Below are 21,139 nucleotides of genomic sequence, written 5' to 3'. Positions count from 1 at the left end.
TTATTTACTCGTTATGTTTCATGTAATACCATCAGTTACATTTATGTGCCAGATTTCTCTAGCACTTGTTGGTTATTTTCCATTTTCAGTTTGGAATATGAATGCAGTGAATATAAGATACGAGCTCAATGTCTATATCAAGCTCAAATAGTAGAGTTGGAAGGTTGTGTACATGATTACCAAGCCTGTATGGTACTACATATATATACAAATATCAGTTACCAGTTGCAGCGTATATCATGGGATCTTTTTCTCAGTTCTTGCAATGCCCTCCACATCAGATTAGTTTATACATATAAAACAAAATGCAAGATAAATAAACCTTCAAAACATAAGAAGACAAAGTACAGATACAAATAAACAACAGAAAGGAGACCTTTTGCCTCCGAAAAATCAACCCTTTAAAGAGTCTCGGTACTATCAAAAATGCCATACAAGTAGAGGATACATGTAGGGTCCAATTGTCCAAACAGTATGAAGCACAGCGAGCTTTTCTCTCCAACAAATTCATAGTGATTTCACTATTTTTCAGGTGACGAAGATAATGAAATGGACTGCAATCTATTCAATGGCACATGGATCAGGGATTTGGGAGGCCCAATCTACACTAACATGACATGCCCGACGATACCAGATTCAAAGAACTGCGCAAAGTATGGAAAACAAATGGATTATGTAAACTGGAGGTGGAAGCCACACGGCTGTGATATGGCAAGGTTTCAACCTCAGCTATTCTTAAATATTGTCCAAGGGAAGACATTGGCTTTCGTCGGGGATTCAATTGGACGGAACCAGATGGAGTCACTCCTCTGTTTATTGTCTCAGGTGAGTAAGCAGTGTTTAGTTCCGATACATGTTATGAACAATAGCAATGTCCATATTACTTATCGTCACTGATCCTGACATTAACATGCGTATTGTTTAGTTTCACTTTTAAAGTTCTGAACACATATATAGACCCGGTAGGCAGGAACAGGAACAGGAAGTCCAAGAAATGTTCCCGGTTACAGTTGCCAAGAAAGAAAACAAAAGGCTATTGGTTGAGATAATAAAGATCTTAACTGGGCATCATAACTCTGCTGGAGCCTTCACCATGTCAATGGGGTAACCTAAATGTTCACATATTTTTATGTAGCTTCATTGATTTGCTCTGAATGTTTAGAACCTACAGTGAGCCATAGTGGTTCAAGGTGCTAATTTATTTACAAGCTAAGCTGAAACCGTGTAACATTTAGTACGTCGGACCTCCATACCTTCATGGGTTTTATGCAACAGTTATTGAGTCATCAACCACTTAGTCTACCTTAATAGTTAATGCTATAGAAATGTACCATAGATACTTACAATATTGTAGCACTTCTACTTCATCTACTTTAAATCTAGAAACACTTCCTATTAGAGTGAGTAATCTGACTGTACAAACTAATGCAGGTAGAAGCTCCAACAAAAGTTCACAGCGACACTAAAGATAAGTTTATCACATGGAACTTCAGATCTTATAACTTCACTCTCATGGCACTCTGGACAAAATTTCTAGTAGAAGATTCTCAAAGAGAGATCAACGGGACATTAGTTGAATCGCATGATATGCACTTAGATAAACTTGATGGAAGATTAGCTGCAAACTTGCATGAGATCAATATCTTAGTTGTATCTAGTTCACATTGGTTCTTCAGAACAAATTATCTCTATGAAGATGGGGAACTAATCGGCTGCATATACTGCTCAGAGGATAACATCACAAGTTTCAGCGTCACTTCAGCTATTCAGAGGGTGTTTAGGACGGCTATCAGTAACTTGAATAGCCGCCGAGAATCCAGATTGCAGTTAACAGTGGTGAGGACAGCAACAACGGCACATTTTGAAAATGGCCAGTGGAATACTGGAGGAGCATGCAACAGAACTGAACCAGTGGGAGAAGGAACAGCAATGACCAGTACAATTGAAAGGGAAATAAGAGATGTCCAGGTTGAGGAAGCCAACAGAGCACAAAAGGAGAAAAAACAAAAGGGCGGGATGAATATAGAGATCCTAGATATAACCAAGCTTATGTCTATGAGACCTGATGCACACCCAGGGATTCATTGGAATAATGAGTGGATGAGGGGTTACAGTGATTGTTCGCATTGGTGCCTACCAGGACCAATTGATATGTGGAATGAGCTATTACTTGCTGTGCTTAACAAATATAAGAAAAACATGGAAGACCAATGATGCAGGAACTTCTGCTAATCCATAAGATCCCGGAGAGTCCCTCTTTTCCTTCTTTTTACTATGCCAAAGTCAAACCTCATTTCTCCGTTTTCTGCAACAGTTTTAGATTCAGAAAGATGATACATGTGTACTGTGATGACCTGTACACATGATCACTAGTCATGTATGTGGAAAGTTTACGAAGGATAGAACCAGAAAATCTACTTACTCCAACATTAATTAATTTCTTCATCAATTTTTGAAACCACCAGAGTTACGATGTTCAAACATCAATTCTGATCAGTGAACATATTAGCTATACAATAGGTCAAGATATGTTACAAGTACTTAAGTTCATCTCCACAAAAACCATTTTTCATAGCCAGTTGACAAGGAGAATACAGTAGTAAATATGCACATGTCAATTAGGGCTAACTAGAAGCATAAGATTTACACACAAGATTCAACTTATGTTTACCTGATGGTGCTATGGCATGTTCAGCCCCTCAAAATTCTAAGGTTGTACATCACTACCAACAGAAACTTGCGGTAATTCCTTGCGCATCAAGTGCTTGCGCTTCTGGAGGCTCAGCCAAACAAGGATACTGTCAGTCTGAACAATGTCGTATCCTGCTTTTATGTACATGTTGAACGGCACTTCATCAATTATTCTACAATGAAGATATACACGCGTTTTGGCATCCATCTTGACAACCAGATCCTCACATGCCTTAAGAAGTTGTTTTCCAATTCCTCTCCTGGTGAGCAAAACAAGATTTTTAGTTTTAGAACAACAATAGAATCCAATATCGCAAACATAATATACTACTCCATATGGCATTAAACCAATCAATTTTGCAATCAACTCATCTATATCTTTAAACAACAAGTGAGATTCAAGGTACCACATTCATTTGGAGGCATATAAATTCCAACATTAATCTAGAAATATAGAAATCTCAAAATATTTGAGAGAAAGATTAAAAAAAATCTACTCCGCTTATTTTGGTTGGGCTAGATGTATAGATTAGATTTAGAGAAAACGAAAGATCTAGACCCTTTTTCTGGTGGGACCAGATTACAGTTGAGCTATTATTTGGTAAAAGGAAAATATATACACCGCTTATTTTGGCGGGACTAGATAATAACGATGTAAGCTTTTAAAAAATATTATAAGAATCCAATACAAGAAAAACAAATCTAGCTATCAAATTGCGCAGGCCACTCCAATAGTTATATAAACAAAACTGCTTTTAAATGATTTCTCGCCTAATTGTTCTACTTTGGTGAATTACAATAAATTTGTATCATGTTTCAAAGCAAAACTAACTAACATTATTGATTAAACAAAGATAGTATAAGAGCACCAAGTAATTTGAAAAGAACGAAAACAAGCAATGGGCTCCTTGATAAAAACAAAATTTTCATCAAGATACTATGAACGTGTCTTCAAACCCGCCCTTCGTGCCTGTGTCTGTGTTTCTCCAATCCTCCAGTAAAAAGGTTGCAGAAGACCAAGACAGGACAAGCACTTGAAGGTTCCGAAGGGACGCATCAGCTGCCCACACTAACAGGTGAGAACCAAAATTCATTGAAAACATTGTGGCCGGGAACATGCCCTTTGTTGGGCAGGACAGGATGCCGAACCACTGCTTCATGCGAGATTGCCCAGGAAAAGACGAAGAGCACAGAAAGACAAAACCGGAGCATCACTAACTAAAAGAGCTCATAACATACATCGCCATCACCACTGCCAAGTCAGGCAGTAACGCTGGATGACAAACTGCGGAATCAGGAATCGATCCATGGGAGCAGATTAGAAAATACCACTGGCTCTCCGACATTAAGGTGTGTAGCTACACCAGGACAAGGATAGAGTCAGGACAATTTTATTCCATACAGCATCACATCCACAGACAAGATGCCCCTTCTAAGAACACACAAACCTAACATACGAGGAACCGAATCTGTACCCATGCATTCATCCAGGGTTCCAGCAATGAGGGGAATCGGCGGAAATTAGCCAGAGAATTGCGGTCTCTTCTTGCTCCCAGAAGCTAGGATTTCAATTCATTCGAATCAGGATAGCTGATCAAATGTGTAGGGGACTATGTTATACTAGTAAAATTGTATCATTGGTCATGTTGAACATAAAAAGAGGACGGTAATTCCAATCTGAAGGATGCACATGTCACAATTGGCTGAAATCTTTTACTCAGATGATTAATAGTCCATACGTTTAAGGAATCCCTTAACTCTACCCAAATCTTTAATTTGCACATGTGACAATTGGCAACAAATAGCAATCCCAAACAAAAAATGGTTTACTCGAGTCCTCCATAGGTCATAATTCCAGGGAATCCCCTTTCACAATCAACTCAATGTCCAACATGTATGTACAGATTTATCCTATTTTACAAAAATAAACAGGTGGGCAAAATGGTGGTTGGAAAGAGAGCATTATCCGTTACCTCCTCAACGAGGTCTTCACGGTCATGTTGCAGATGTAAGGGAACTCGAGCGGCGGCGTTGGCGTGGGCGGTGCCCCCGGGGCGCCCACCGCGTCCAGCGACACCTCGGCGGTGCACGCCATCTCTCCCTCATCCCCGTCGACCTCGCCCTCCCCCCCTTCTTCCGCGGCGGCGGGCTTGTAGAAACCCACTAGGACGGCAGCGTGGGGCGCGAGGCCGCGGCGCTCGTAGAGGTAGCGGCGGATGACGAAGGCGAGGAGCTGGGCGTAGCGCTGCGCGGGGGCCCATCTGACGTCCTCGGAGAAGGAGGAAGCGAGGAGGCGGACGAGCACCTCGGCCTCGGCGTCGTCGGTCGGGGTGAGGGCCCGCACTGTGAGGCTGCCGTGGGGGAAGGTGTGCTCGTAGCGGAAGGCGGCGAGCGCGTCGAGCTGCGAGAGCGCGCTCGGCGAGAGGAAGACGCCGCCGCCGCCGCCGGCCGGCGAGGGGGAGGGGGAGGGGGAGGGGGAGGAGGAGGCGGCGAGAGGGGTGAGGCGGAGGTGGCGAGGCGAGTGGGTGTGGGAGAAGAGGAGGTGGGGGTGCCTGGAGACGGCGGGGGAGAGGGAGAGGAGGGCGGGCGCGGCCATGGGAGGGAGAGGGAGACGGTGGTTTAGCGGGCAGCGTCGAGAGGAGCGGAAGGTGGGAGGGAGTTTGAGTGATTTTTCTGGTACGTTTTGAACGGCTTTACGTGGATGAACGTCTACTGTGCCGTACTCCCGGCCAGGCTCGCTTTTTTTTGCAACATTTCAATTTTCAACAAATTAATCTAAAATTGAAAAAAAAACAAATTAACATTCACAAGAGATGTCAATATTACCCCTAAATTTTTCAAATTAAATTCAAAACACACATGGAGAAACAAAAAAGTATACAAATCTGGATGTGAATAGTGCGTTTTCTGGTTTTGTCTTTATGTGGCACTTTTTTTTACACTATTCATGCAGATTTGTTTTTTTCCTCCATGTGTGTTTTGAGTTTAGATTTGCAGATTTTAGGGGTTGTAGAAACATGACTCATGAACATTCACATCTATTTCTGAAAATTCGTGAAACACTGAAATTTGTTTTTGAATGTTGAGAGCATGGGAGCATTAAAGGTGTAGGAGCACCTGATATATTTCAGTAACGAATTTAACTTGCAGCTAGCATAACAAAAATATTCCCCCCGATCCAAAATAAATGGCGTGGTTTTAGTTAAATTACAAAATCATCATGATGTTAACGAGGCCAGTTCATAGCACGGTTAAATTAATTGTCATTCATAGTATGATTTGTGTTTTTTCAATCTGTAAGTTGAATTTATAACTATAACATGATTGATATATATATTATGTTAATATACTCAATTATTTTCAAAAGAAATTAACTTGTAGCATAGGTTTTCTATGTTAGTTGTACCGGTTGAAGCATCTCTGCACTATAACAGGGCATTGAAAACTGCTTTAGGGCACAAAAGATGAGTTTTACGGCATCAATTTTTCTTCTTCTCCGATAGTAGCCCTAAAATAGGGCACCAGTGCTCCAACAGTCGTCCTAAAATAGGGCACTACAATTGCACACATATTGAAACGTGTGATATCAAACTCATCCCAAATGAATCGGAAACAAATAATACAAACATAACATCAAATTCATCAATCCACAAAATCAAAATTATTACATAGTTCATCAATCCACAACATCGAATTCAATACACATAACAACAAAGTTCATCATCTATGACATAGTGGTCTTGTTGCCCATGCCATGCCCACAACTTTTCGATGAGATACTTTTGAAGATCTGCGTGCCTATCAGAATCTGGAATGCCATGGTACACCTCAAGAAAGCGTCGAATTTGGTCTTCTCTTCTACGCGGCTGCACCGGTTGTCCGATGGTTTCATAGAAGGTGTAATCAAAATCTTTCCCACTCTCATTCTCAATAATAATGTTGTGCATGATCACATAGATTGTGACGATGCACCAAAGAATTTCTTGATCCCCAAACCTAGTCGATCCTTGCAAAATAGCAAATTGGGCTTACAAAATCCCAAAAGTCCTTTCCACATCTTTCCTAGCGGTCGCTTGAGCATTATGGAAGTAGAGTCTTTCTTACCTTGGGGGGTGGGGGGGGCAGGAAATTGGCTTCACAAAAGTAGTCCACTGCGGATATATCTCATTTGCAAGGTAATAGCCCATGTTGTATGTGCGGTCATTTGATTGGAAATCCATTGTTGGTGATTCCCCGTTGACTAACTTTGCAAAGAGAGGTGGTCGTTGGAGCACATTGATGTCAATGCAAGATCCAGACATCCCAAAAATATGCATGTAAAATCCATGTCTTCTGATCGACCACGGTCTCAAGAATGATGGATGCATACTTCGTGTCCTTCAAATTGTCCATGCTATGCTGCAAGGTAGTTCTTCCACTTCCAATGCATGCAATCAATGGAGCCAAGCATACTTGAAAATCCACGGGCTTTGTTCATCTCCAAAAGCTTCATCGTGTCCTCAACATTGGATGCTCTCAAATACTCTGGCCCAAACACTTCAACCACTGCCATTGCAAATTTCTTAATGTAAAAGATTGAAGTGCTCTCTCCCATTACCAAGTTATCATAAGTGAAACATGTGGGGGACACCATATGCCATCATGTGCAATGCAGAAGTCACCTTTTTGGATGGTGCTATGTCCAAGATTTCTGGTGTAAATCCCCCTCTGCTTAAAGGACCAATCATGTTGCTTCACACATTTGGCAATGTTAAGGAACAAATTTGGAGACATCCTAAATCGGCAGCGAAAGTATCGCTCTGGATACACCAGAGACGAACTAAAATAGTTTTTCATTAATCTAGTGCGCGCCTATTTCCTATTCCTCTGAATCAACTCCTGCCCAAAAACGGAACCACCATGATTCGGCCTGCTTTTCTTGTGAAACATAAAGATAAAAGCAATGTCCTCCTCTTCCTTCATGCCATATTCCTCTTCAAACGAGCAATCCTCCCACTGAGGGGATTCAAATGAACGCATCTTCAATACAATAATTTCCATTAAAATATACCATTTGGTGCATTTGGAGGTTGTCTTGGTGGGATGCGAGTGTAGCACGGGGTTGCACAAAGAGCATCTGCTCAGAGCCGCATGGTTGGATCGAGGCAGACTAATACCAACGGTCGGCTTCATGTAGCCTTTTTGGAGATTGTGTCAGATGCATGTGGCATGGAGGTCGCTCCATAGCAGCGTGAGTGGATTTGGCTAGGCCTCTCGCGTCTGGATCCGGGCGGGTGTGTAACCTTCGGGTGGAACTAAGCGGCACAACAGAGCTATTTGATAGCGGCGTTGCAGGTTGTAGTGGCACCGGAGCTCGTGCTCGGCACAACAGCGAATGCACATCAGGCGAGTGGAAGGCGCCATGTGGATGGACGACCTGTAGCCCGACCAGGTGTCTCCAAGGGAATCTCTATTGTCAGAGATGGTGACCAACGCGTGCAAATTTGACACTCATGTGTGTAGATTGGTTGCAGTAGAAGGATGATTTCCAGGTCTGGTGGATCTTTTTTTAAAAGGAGGATTTACCCCTGGCCTCTGCATCAATAGATGCACACATCCATTTTATTATTATTCAACAGAGTCTGACAACATGCATACATAGATCTAGTGAACAAAGTCACAACACCTACACTCATGATAATGTGCCTGAACTGCATGAACAAGCACTACCTAATCCAGTGGCATCATGCAACTGCCTGCATAGGGTCGGGAGCACCCCTCGGTCTGGCCGACCCGCAATGCGCATCGCATGCGCAAGCTCTGGAACTATCGCCGCCATGTTCTGTCGTTCCATCTTCAGGAGCGATCAACCCACTCACCTTGTCAGACCATACTACCATCGATGCTAGACGTTGTCACTCTCCTGCACGTGTACATCCAAACGCACCCACCGCCAAGAATCCGCGTCTTTATGAGAATATTCCTAATGCATATATGAGATTATGCCATGAATGATCATAGTCATAAATATTGCAATCTTTTCAATTGCCCAACTATAATTTGTTTACCATGCATTCACCTGTTTTTGACAGAGAGATGCCACTAGTGAAGCTATGGGCCCCGGGTCTATTTTCCATTGATAAACTCTTATACAAAAATTGCTCTTTTATTTGCCTCACTATTTTACCACTACATATCTCTATTTTCTTTTAATCTTGTAGCTAGCAAGATAAGAGGCTTGACAACCCTCTTGCCATGTTGGGTGCAAGTCTTTTGTGTGTTTGTGCACATGTGTTGTTTATCGTATTAGCTTAGAAGCTCTTATTGGTTCGATAAACCTTGATTCTTAACTGAGGCAAAACCTTTTTGTTGTTCTATTTTACCATTCCTCTTTTGGGAAACCCAACAACTCCTACAGGAGTAGCAATTGGTAACACCTGCAGTATCGCAATTTTGTTTATTTAACTTCTAGTAATATGTTTAGAGATGACAATATCAACTTTACTCTCTCTCTCAGTTCCTAGATTTAACAACAGTGCAAGTTTCCTCATGTATATCTCCATCATTAATCCTATTAGTGCTAAGAAGAGATTATTCCCCACCCACTTTAGTTAGAAGCAACACATTATCTTGTTTTTGTTCCAAATAGTCACTTTTTCCATCTAGTTGTTCGCTAGTTGTTCTCGATTTTTCTGAAAACATTTATGGCAATAAAATTATCACCGGAAATTTCAATACCCATTCTAAATTATCACAATGTAGAAAAGTATTTAGAGAAGACATATTATCGGTACCTTGCGGTTTCCTCTTCCTGCTGAGATCGACAACTTTGGCTTCTGTATTTTCCATTTTAGTGCATGTATAGCAGTAGTAGGAATGATTTCCACCCATTCAACAGAAGTAGTGGGAGATTGCACAACATAAACAGAGGAAATTTATGCGTAGAAAACATCACAGGGTCCATCTCAATAATTGTAGGCTCGCTAAGCATAGCGGCAACATAGGAAGTATATTGAGGTACAACCACTTGATCAGGAATCAACTACATGCTATTAACCACCATCTCCTCATAAGGAAATTGTTGTGATTTATCACGTCATAGCCCTCAACTTACATATCTTGTTCATTTTGCTTTTCACACGCAAATGTATCAATGAAAAGTTAATTATATTCCTCTCCACTCTCTTGATCAGAGTTATTTCCTCATTGTCTTCCTTTTCCTCATTCCTGTCTCTCATGGGAGCACTATTTTTACCACAAAAAAATCTAGGAGGAGCAAAAAACCGCCAACAACAATTGATCCTCCAATGTATATATCAATAATTCACCAGTTCTAGATCTCTTAGGAGAAGGAGCACCATCCTTATTAGGAGCATGAATAGATAAATTACCATTATTATTTTCACAAGGATCTTATCAACAAAGTAGAAAAAATCATAAAAATGTTCTCCTAGAAATCCCTCGGCCACATTAGGAATATTCTCATCATCTCTACATCCAATTTGAAGTCCCAGGATTCAAGCCTATGTAAGGTAGCCATGTCAATTTCTAAGTAGCACCCACTAGGATTTTAAGTCTCAAGATTCAAGCCTATGTAAGGTAGCCATGTCTCAGGATTTTTGAGTCTCACGCTGCCACAAATAGTTGTGATGGCCGGCATCGTGATCTCGCCCTGCACTGTGATGCCCTACGCTGAAACCATACCATCCGATGGTCGTCGTTGAATTGCGCACCCTGTTCCACCATGGTAGGTGACGTAGCATGAGGTCAGGGAGGAGAGGCGTGTACCTAAGCGAGGGATGAATCTATGGAGAGGGGCGCCACACACGGCTAACAGATTGTCATGGCCTTGTGTGGCGCCCCCTCCCACATATATATAGGTGGGTTAGAGGGGAGGCATCTAGGAGGTACCCCAAGGGTGGCTGAATCCCCCTTGGGCTCCTGCCCTTGGCCGCCCCTGTCAGCGTTCTGGGAATGGGGGTATCCAGACTTGTCTGCCTGCGCCCCACGGCGTGGCTCCATCAACGGCCTGGTACGGCCCACCGTCATCTTCGATAACCCAAGACCCTTGCGAGGGGCCGAGCCTCGTGAGGTGGATGACACCAAGACCTCCAGGAGGAGCGGCCTCCTCAGGCTGGCTCCTGAGGAGCAGAGATCTCTATGCAAGCCTCCACCTTGTGAGGTTCGGATGACGCAAGCCATGACGACCAAGGCCAGGCGGGCGCCAACGGGCGCAGTACAACAGTTTCCTCTTTGGTGCTAAGGAGGCAAGCACAGGCGCGGAGTCCCGAGGAATCAGCCAAAGGTTTCCATTTCCATGCAGCAAGACTAAGACCGACGGGACGAAGGTTATCGCCGGGACCACCGCGGTGTCACGACCAGAAGCTTTGCACGTGAAGACCACCTTTCGTCAGGATAAGATATACTAGTTATGTCCCTTCGAATTTGGCCGTTGAGGGATCCCTTCCCGCCTACATTTTGGGGGAAGAGGATCAAGGCCACTATAAATATAGCCTAGCCACCACCATATAAGGGGACGGATCATTCAGATCATCCTCTCCCTCACCAGCTCAAGAACAAACCTCCTGAGGTTGTTCTTCCACTGTACAAGTTCATTCTCAGCCCACCTCGAGGCTAATCCACCACAAAGCAGGAGTAGAGTTTTACACCGCAAGGTGGCTCGAACCTAGGTAAACTGCCTTGTCCCGTTCCTTTCCAGTTCATCGAGCTAGGCCGTGAGAGCGGCAAGTAGGCAGACTGAGGAGGTTGAGTTCTTCTCATGCACCCCAGAGTTCGAATCTATCTAGAGTCTGTGGAGCCCAGAATCCGACATTTGGCGCGTGATACGTCTCCAACGTATCTATAATTTTTGATTGCTCCATGCTATATTATTTACTGTTTTGGACTATATTGGGCTTTATTTTCCACTTTTATATTATTTTTGGGACTAACCTATTAATTGGAGGCTCAGCCCAGAATTGATGTTTTTTTGCCTATTTCAGTGTTTCAGATAAACGGAATATCAAACGGAGTCCAAACGGAATAAAATCTTCGGGAACGTGATTTTCTCACCGAACGTGATCCAGGAGACTTGGACCCTGCTCCAAGGAACAAAAGAGGCGGTCACGAGGGTGGGGGGCGCGCCCCCTGCCTCATGGGCCCCTTGTTGCTCCTCCGACGTACTTCTTCCTCCTATATATACACATGTACCCCCAAACTATCAGAACAGGAGCCAAAAACCTAATTCCATCGCCGCAACTTTCTGTACCCACCAGATCCCATCTCGGGGCCTATTCCGGAGCTCCGCCGGAAGAGGGCCGTCATCACGGAGGGCTTCTACATCATCATAGCCTCTCCGATGAAGTGTGAGTAGTTTACTCAGATCTTCGGGTCCATAGTTAGTAGCTAGATGGCTTCTTCTCTCTCTTTGAATCTCAATACAAAGTTCTCCCCTCTCTTGTGGAGATCTACTCGATGTAATCTTCTTTTTGCGGTGTGTTTGTTGAGACTGATGAATTGTGGGTTTATGATCAAGTCTATCTATGAATAATATTTGAATCTTCTCTGAATTCTTTTATGTATGATTGGTTATCTTTGCAAGTCTCTTCGAATTATCCGTTTGGTTTGGCCAACTAGATTAGTAGTTCTTGCCATGGGAGAAGTGCTTAGCTTTGGGTTCGATCTTGCGGTGTCCTTACCCAGTGACAGAAGGGGCAGCAAGGCACGTATTGTATCGTTGCCATCGAGGATAACAAGATGGGGTTTATTTCATATTGCATGAATTTATCTCTCTACATCATGTCATCTTGCTTAAGGCGTTAACCTGTTTTTAACTTAATACTCTAGATGCATGCTGGATAGCGGTCGATGCATGGAGTAATAGTAGTAGATGCAGAATCGTTTCGATCTACTTGTCACGGACATGATGCCTATATACATGATCATGCCTAGATATTCTCATAACTATGCTCAATTCTGTCAATTGCTCAACAGTAATTTGTTCACCCACCGTAGAATACTTATGCTCTTGAGAGAAGCCACTAGTGAAACCTATGGCCCCCGGGTCTATTCTCATCATATCAATGTCCATTACTTTAATCTTGCTTTGCTTTTTTACTTTGCCTTTACTTTTTACTTTGCATCTTTATACAAAAAATACCAAAAATATTATATCTATCAGATCTCACTCTCGTAAGTGACCGTGAAGGGCTTGACAACCCCTAATCGCGTTGGTTGCGAGTAGCTATCGCTTTGTGCAGGTACGAGGGACTTGAGCGTGGTCTCCTACTGGATTGATACCTTGGTTCTCAAAAACTGAGGGAAATACTTACGCTACTCTGCTGTGTCATCCCTTCCTCTTCGGGGAAAACCAACACAAGCTCAAGACGTAGCAAGAAGGATTTCTGGCGCCGTTGCCGGGGAGTCTACGCAAAAAGTCAACATACCAAGTACCCATCACAATCCATATCTCTCGCATTACATTAGTTGCCATTTGCCTCTCGTTTTCCTCTCCCCCCAATTCACCCTTGCCATTTTATTCGCCCTCTCTCTCCTTATGCTCCCTCTCTATTTGCCTCTTTTCCCTCGCCATGTCAGAACCAAAAAGAGTTGGGGGTTCTCTCCCAAGTTCTAGTGCTTTAGACAATCCTGCTATCTTATCTAAACTCATAAATTGGAATGCTATAGAACAACTTGTCGGAGTTATCAATGAGAACCTTAGTAATTTTGATGAAGATGATTCTGGAATTTTTCGTTATTTACTTGATGAATCTTTGAAAGATGCTTGGGATAGGCTGTTAAGGATCCGGGCTAGCTATGTACCCCAATATCAAATTGAAGTTTACTTGAAAAGCTTTTATGTTGGGCTACCCGCTTCGTTCAAACAAGTCTTAGATTCTATTTTCGAGGGGGATTTCTTTGAAGGGGACCCCATAGATACCTATGAGAGGATGAAAACTATATTTGGGCATCCCATTAATGAGAAAACTGAAATTACATCTCTCTTGCTTTCTTACCAAAACGAATCTATTAAAGAGATAAAAGCTAGCCTAGATGCCAATTTCCGCAACATTCTTAATCTTTGTTCTACCATTAATGGACATGTGCTCTGTCAAAATAGAAAGATTAATTCCATAGATAACAAGTTTTCTCTCTTTTCCCCCAAAACCAAAGATGGCAATACCTAGATCTATCCTCGCTTTTATGCCTAGCTAGGGGCGTTAAACGATAGCGCTTGTTGGGAGGCAACCCAATTTTATTTTTATTCCTTGCTTTTTGCTCCTGCTTAGTAATAAATAAATTATTTAGCCTCTGTTTTGGTTGTGTTTTTTTGTGTTTAATTAGTGTTTGTGCCAAGTAGAACCGTTGGGAAGACTTGGGGAAAGTCTTGTTGAACTTGCTGTAAAAAAACAGAAACTTTAGCGCTCACGAGAACTGCTGTAATTTTTATTTGAAGAGTGCTATTTAGTTAATTATTTTTGAAGATGATTAATAGATAAATTCCTCACGTCCAGCAATTTATTTTAGAATTTTTGGGGTTCCAGATCTTGCGCTAGCTGCAGATTACTACAGACTGTTCTGTTTTTGACAGATTCTGTTTTTCGTGTGTTGTTTGCTTATTTTGATGAATCTATGGCAGTAAAATAATTTATAATCCATAGAGAAGTTGGAATACATTAGGTTTAACACCAATATAAATAAAGAATGAGTTCATTACAGTACCTTGAAGTGGTCTTTTGTTTTCTTTCGCTAACAGAGCTCACGAGTTTTCTATTTTGAGTTTTGTGTTGTGAAGTTTTCAAGTTTTGGGTGAATTCTTTTGATGGATCATGGAACAAGGAGTGGCAGGAGCCTAAGCTTGGGGATGCCCATGGAACACCAAATATAATCCAAGGACACCAAGAAGTCAAAGCTTGGGGATGCCCCAGAAGGCATCCCCTCTTTCATCCACTTCCATCGGTAATTTACTTGGAGCTATATTTTTATTCACCAACATGATATGTGTTTTGCTTGGAGCGTCTTGTATTATTTGTGTATTTGTGTCTTAGTATGCCACAATCATCCTCGCTGTACACACATTTTGAGAGAGCCATACATGAATTAAAATTTGATAGAATACTCTATGTGCTTCACTTACATCTTTTGAGCTAAGTAGTTTTGCTCTATGTGCTTCACTTATATCTTTTGAGCGTTATAATTTTGCTCTATGTGCTTCACTTAGGTCTTTTAGATCACGGTGGTGGAATTGTTTTAAATAAACTATTGATCTCTCATGCTTCACTTAAATTATTTTGAGAGTCTCTTAATAGCATGGTAATTTGCTTAATAATAATATGCTTGGTATTCAAGATTTGTGAAACTTTCTTTTGAGTGTGTTGAATACTAAGAAAAGATTGAAGCATGATAATTGTTTTGAGATATGGAGGTGATAATATTAAAGTCATGCTAGTTGAGTAGTTGTGAATTTAAAGAATACTTGTGTTAAAGTTTGTGATTCCCGTAGCATGCACGTATGGTGAACCGTTATGTGATGAAGTCGGAGCATGAATTATTTATTGATTGTCTTCCTTATGAGTGGCGATCGGGGACGAGCGATGGTCTTTTCCTACCAATCTACCCCCCTAGGAGCATGCGCGTAATACTTTGCTTTGATAACTTCTAGATTTTTGCAATAAGTATATGAGTTCTTTATGACTAATGTCGAGTCCATGGATTATACGCACTCTCACCCTTCCACCTTTGCTAGCCTCTCTAATACCGTGCACCTTTCGCCGGTATCATACACCTACCATATACCTTCCTCAAAACAGCCACCATACCTACCTATTATGGCATTTCCATAGCCATTCTGAGATATATTGCCATGCAACTTTCCACCGTTCCGTTCATGACACATTCATCATTGTCATATTGCATATCTCGGTACATCGCCAGATGCATTCACATAGAGTCATATTTTGTTCTAAGTATCGAGTTGTAATTGTTGAGTTAAAAGAAAAATAAAAGTGTGATGATCATCATTATTAGAGCATTGTCCCAGTGAGGAAAGAATGATGGAGACTATGATTCCCCCATAAGTCGGGATGAGACTCCGGACAAAAAATAAAAAAAATAAAAAAAGAGAGGCCAAAGAAGCCCAAATAAAAAGAGGCCATAAAAAAGGCCCAAATAAAAAAATGAGAGAAAAAGAGAGAAGGGACAATGTTACTATCCTTTTACCACACTTGTGCTTCAAAGTAGCACCATGATCTTCATAGTAGAGAGTCTCTCATGTTATCACTTTCATATACTAGTGGGAATTTTACATTATAGAACTTGGCTTGTATATTCCAATGATGGGCTTCCTCAAAATTGCCCTAGGTCTTCATGAGCAAGCAAGTTGGATGCACACCCACTTAGTTTCTTTTTGAGCTTTCATATACTTATAGCTCTAGTGCATCCATTGCATGGAAATCCCTACTCACTCACATTGATATCTATTGATGGGCATCTCCATAGCCCGTTGATACGCCTAGTTGATGTGAGACCATCTTCTCCTTTTTGTCTTCTCCACAACCACCATTCTATTCCACTTATAGTGCTATATCCATGGCTCACGCTCATGTATTGCGTGAAGATTGAAAAAGTTTTGAAAAATTTAGAGTATGAAACAATTGTTTGGCTTGTCATCGGGGTTGTGCATGAAAAATTTAGACATAATTGCTTTGTTAGTATGCTTGAAGTATTATTATTTTTTATGTCAATATAAACTTTTGTCTTGAATCTTTCTAATCTGAATATTCATACCACAATTAAGAAGATTTGCATTGAAATTATGCCAAGTAGCACTCCGCATCAAAAGTTCTCTTTTTATCATTTACCTACTCGAGGACGAGCAGGAATTAAGCTTGGGGATGCCTGATACGTCTCCAACGTATCTATAATTTTTGATTGCTCCATGCTATATTATCTACTGTTTTGGACTATATTGGGCTTTATTTTCCACTTTTATATTATTTTTGGGACTAACCTATTAACCGGAGGCCTAGCCCAGAATTGCTGTTTTTTGCCTATGTCAGTGTTTCAGATAAACGGAATATCAAACGGAGTCCAAACGGAATAAAATCTTCGGGAACGTGATTTTCTCACTGAACGTGATCCAGGAGACTTGGACCCTGCTCCAAGGAACAAAAGAGGCGGTCACGAGGGTGCCCCCCTAGGGTGCGCCCCCTGCCTCGTGGGCCCCTCGTTGCTCCTCCGGCGTACTTCTTCCTCCTATATATACACACGTACCCCCAAACTATCAGAACAGGAGCCAAAAACCTAATTCCACTGCCGCAACTTTCTGTATCCACGAGATCCCATCTCGGGGCCTATTCCGGAGCTCCGCCAGAAGAGGGACATCATCACGGAGGGCTTCTACATCATCATAGCCTCTCCGATGAAGTGTGAGTAGTTTACCTCAGACCTTCGGGTCCATAGTTAGTAGCTAGATGGCTTCTTCTCTCTCTTTGAATCTCAATACAAAGTTCTCCCCCTCTCTTGTGGAGATCTATTCGATGTAATCTTCTTTTTGCGGTGTGTTTGTTGAGAATGATGAATTGTGGGTTTATGATCAAGTCTATCTATGAATAATATTTGAATCTTCTCTGAATTCTTTTATGTATGATTGGTTATCTTTGCAAGTCTCTTTGAATTATCCGTTTGGTTTGGCCAACTAGATTGGTAGTTCTTGCCATGGGAGAAGTGCTTAGCTTTGGGTTCGATCTTGCGGTGTCCTTACCCAGTGACAGAAGGGGCAGCAAGGCACGTATTGTATCGTTGCCATCGAGGATAACAAGATGGGGTTTATTTCATATTACATGAATTTATCTCTCTACATCATGTCATCTTGCTTAAGGCGTTACTCTGGTTTAACTTAATACTCTAGATGCATGCTGGATAGCGGTCGATGAGTGGAGTAATAGTAGTAGATGCAGAATCGTTTCGATCTACTTGTCACGGACGTGATTCCTATATACATGATCATGCCTAGATGTTCTCATAACTATGCTCAATTCTGTCAATTGCTCAATAGTAATTTGTTCACCCACCGTAGAATACTTATGCTCTTGAGAGAAGCCACTAGTGAAACCTATGGGCCCCGGGTCTATTCTCATCATATCAATCTCCATTACTTTAATCTTGCTTTGCTTTTTTACTTTGCATTTACTTTTTACTTTGCATCTTTATACCAAAAATACCAAAAGTATAATATCTATCAGATCTCACTCTCGTAAGTGACCTTGAAGGGCTTGACAACCCCTAATCGCGTTGGTTGTGAGTAGCTATCGCTTTGTGCAGGTACGAGGGACTTGAGCGTGGGCTCCTACTGGATTGATACCTTGGTTCTCAAAAACTGAGGGAAATACTTACGCTACTCTGCTGCATCATCCCTTCCTCTTCGGGGAAAACAAACGCAAGCTCAAGACGTAGTAGCGCGCTAGGTAGGGGTGCGTCGAAGATCCGCCTCTCAGCTCGCCGCACTCCACCGCGTCGTTCGTCTCTCATGGCGAGCACCACTCCACCAACCGGACTAGGGGTGTGTTCAGGGGCGCCGTGGGTTGATACGTCTCCAACGTATCTACAATTTTTGATTGTTCCATGCTGTTATATTATCATTCTTGGATGTTTTATAATCATTTTACAGTCATTTTATATCATTTTTTGCTACTAACCTATTGACATAGTGCCAAGTGTCAGTTGCTGTTTTCTGCATGTTTTTTACATTGCAGGAAATCAATACTAAACAGAATCCAAATGCAGCGGAACTTTTTGTGGATTTTTTTTGGACTAGAAGACATCCAATGGGCCGGAGAGCGCCTGGGGGTGCTTTGAGGGGAGCACAACCCACCAGGGGCGCCTAGAGGCCCAGGCGCGTCCTGGTGGGTTGTTCCCACCCCGGGTGCCTCCCGAACCGACTCTTTGCTCTATAAATACCCCAATATTCCAGAAACCCTAAGGGAGTCGACAAAAATCAATTCCAGCCGCCGTAGAGTCCAGAACCACCAGATCCAATCTAGACACCATCACGGAGGGGTTCATCATGTCCATTGGTGCATCTCCGATGATGTGTGAGTAGTCTTTTGTAGACCTTCGGGGTTCGTAGTTAGTAGCTAGATGGCTTCCTCTCTCTCGTTTGATTCTCAATACAATGGTCTCTTGGAGATCCATATGATGTAATTCTTTTGCGGTGTGTTTGTTGGGATCCAATGAACTTTGAGTTTATGATCAGATCTATGTTTTTATCTATGAAAGTTATTTGAGTATTCTTTGATCTCTTATATGCATGATTGCTTATAGCCTCGTATTTCTTCTCCGATATTTGGGTTTTGTTTGGCCAACTTGATCTATTTATCTTGCAATGGGAAGAGGTGCTTTGTGATGGGTTCGATCTTACGGTGCTTGACCCCAGTGACAGAAAGGGAACCAACACATATGTATTGTTGTTATTAAGGATCACAAGATGCGGTCTATTTCTACATAAATAGATCTTGTCTACATCATGTCATCGTTCTTATTGCATTACTCTGTTTCTCCATGAACTTAATACACTAGATGCATGCTGGATAACGGTCGATGTGTGGAGTAATAGTAGTAGATGCAGGCAGGAGTCGATCTACTAATCTTGGACGTGATGCCTATATAATGATCATTGCCTGGATATCGCCATGATTATTTGAAGTTCTATCAATTGCCCAACAGTAATTCGTTTACCCACCGTTTGCTATTTTTCTCGAGAGAAGCCACTAGTGAAACGTACGGCCCCCGGGTCTCTTCTTTAATATATTTGCCTTTGCGATCTATTTTCCTTTGCTTTTATTTTCAGATCTATTAAACCAAAAATACTAAAAAATACCTTGCTGCAATTTATTTTATCTGAGATCTATTTATCCCATCTATCATATTTTTATCACGCCCGTTTGCCAATTTGTGGCACCGTTACCCAAAAGGGTTGACAACCCCTTTAACACGTCGGTTGCGAGTATTTGTTATTTGTGTGCAGGTGTTGTTTACGCAGTGTTGCTTGGTTCGCCTACTGGTTCGATAACCTTGGTCTCATCACTGAGGTAAATACCTACCGTCGTTGTGCTGCATCATCCCTTCCTCTTTGGGGAAATACCGACGTAGTCTAGCAGACATCATGGGTCTCAGAGCTTTTACCCCCACCTTGCAGCGGGTGCAGTGGCCGCCCAAGTTCAGGCCGGAGCTGCCGCCTCGTTATGACGGCGCAGCGGACCCGGTGGGGTTTCTCCAGGCATATGCGGAGGCTTTTTTGGTGGCCGGTGAAGATGACAAGGCCATGGAGAACTGGCTACCCATGGCCCTTACAGGTGTGCCGCGTGCCTGGCTCATGGGCTTGCCGGAGTCTTCAATGGCCTCCTGGGAGGAGTTGTGCGGTCTCTTTATCGCGCGCTTCGCAACGCCAGTGCCTCATGCCGTCGCGGCCCTCCTCGGCGGCTCACAGGCGCCGGCCTCGGACCGCCACATCAAGCAGTTCTTTCGCCAAGTGGGTGCCGCCCATGTACAGCGAGGGATGCCACCAGGATGGGCGGTGCCTATGGCCGACCTCACCTTCGACTCAAGGGACCACCCCGCAACCACGTTCGGCGCCGGCGTGTTCCCGATGCTCTGTACCCCCACCATCTACAACGTCGCCATCACCAGGACCCTCGTTGACGGCGGCGCCGGCCTCAGTGTCCTCTCCGTGGAAGCGTTCAGCTTGCTTCATGTGCCCCACGACTGGCTCCGCCCCACCAAGCCTTTCTTTGGAGTTGTCGACGGCTCCACCTATCCCCTGGGGCAGATCCGCCTCCCCGTCACCTTCGGCACCCGCAACAACTACCGCACCGAGCTCATCGACTTTGACATCGCTTGCATCGGCCTGCCGTACAACGCCATCCTTGGGTAACCGGCCTTGGCCAAGTTCATGGCGGTGACCCACCTTGGCTACAATCTCATGAAGATGCCGGGAAGCAGCCACTACAAAAAAGACACATCCGTGACATTTTGGGCCGAACGATTTTTTTTCCTGTCATACCTATGACACTTCTACGACGATAAATGTGACAAAACCCGGTATCATCATAGATGTGGTGGGGTCCTACTTCTATGACAAAAAATCATGACAGAAAATGGGCTTTTCGTCCTGGGTGGGCTGGAGACGCAGCTGCATGACATTCTTTGGGCCGTCCATGATGGAAAAACCATGGTAGAAGCGAGGGCGAGGAAAATATCGGGGTGTTCCCAGTTATGATGGGTGGTCGGGGCCGAGCGATGCATGTTTCTCTCATACACGCACACGCGTGGGTGCGAGGAGTTGGGCTCTAATTGAACCCGAGCGAGGCGTTGGGCTGTAACTAAACCCGAGCGATTGCAGTGCAGGCTACACGTTACTGAACCCGAGCGATCGATCGATGGCTGTTAACTGAACCCGATCGAGCGGTTCCTT

The 21,139-nt window shown here is 43.0% G+C and overlaps 2 protein-coding genes across 3 annotated transcripts; one reads left to right on the top strand and one right to left on the bottom strand.

Annotated features, from left to right (window-relative positions):
• Nucleotides 1-542: 542 nt before the first annotated feature.
• LOC123189480 (protein ALTERED XYLOGLUCAN 4-like) lies at nucleotides 543-2,214 on the top strand. Its single transcript, XM_044601907.1, has 2 exons — nucleotides 543-825; nucleotides 1,432-2,214. Exons 1-2 carry the CDS (start codon nucleotides 550-552, stop codon nucleotides 2,212-2,214), a joined length of 1,059 nt encoding a protein of 352 aa, XP_044457842.1. The 5' UTR covers nucleotides 543-549.
• Nucleotides 2,045-5,312, bottom strand: LOC123189481 (uncharacterized). 2 transcript variants are annotated; one of them, XM_044601909.1, is made up of 3 exons: nucleotides 4,665-5,312; nucleotides 2,672-2,951; nucleotides 2,045-2,305 (listed from the first exon to the last, which is right to left on the bottom strand). In XM_044601909.1, exons 1-2 carry the CDS (start codon nucleotides 5,285-5,287, stop codon nucleotides 2,708-2,710), a joined length of 867 nt encoding a protein of 288 aa, XP_044457844.1. In that variant the 5' UTR covers nucleotides 5,288-5,312; the 3' UTR covers nucleotides 2,045-2,305; nucleotides 2,672-2,707. The 2 variants fall into 2 exon arrangements, with proteins under 2 accessions (XP_044457844.1, XP_044457843.1); XM_044601908.1 differs by lacking the exon at nucleotides 2,045-2,305 and having other exon boundaries at nucleotides 2,551-2,951; nucleotides 4,665-5,307.
• Between the last annotated feature and the right edge of the window lie 15,827 nt (nucleotides 5,313-21,139).

This window comes from Triticum aestivum, chromosome 2A, assembly GCF_018294505.1.
Source record: "Triticum aestivum cultivar Chinese Spring chromosome 2A, IWGSC CS RefSeq v2.1, whole genome shotgun sequence".
Taxonomy (NCBI): Eukaryota; Viridiplantae; Streptophyta; class Magnoliopsida; order Poales; family Poaceae; genus Triticum; species Triticum aestivum.
This window is presented reverse-complemented; position numbering and strand designations above follow the sequence as displayed.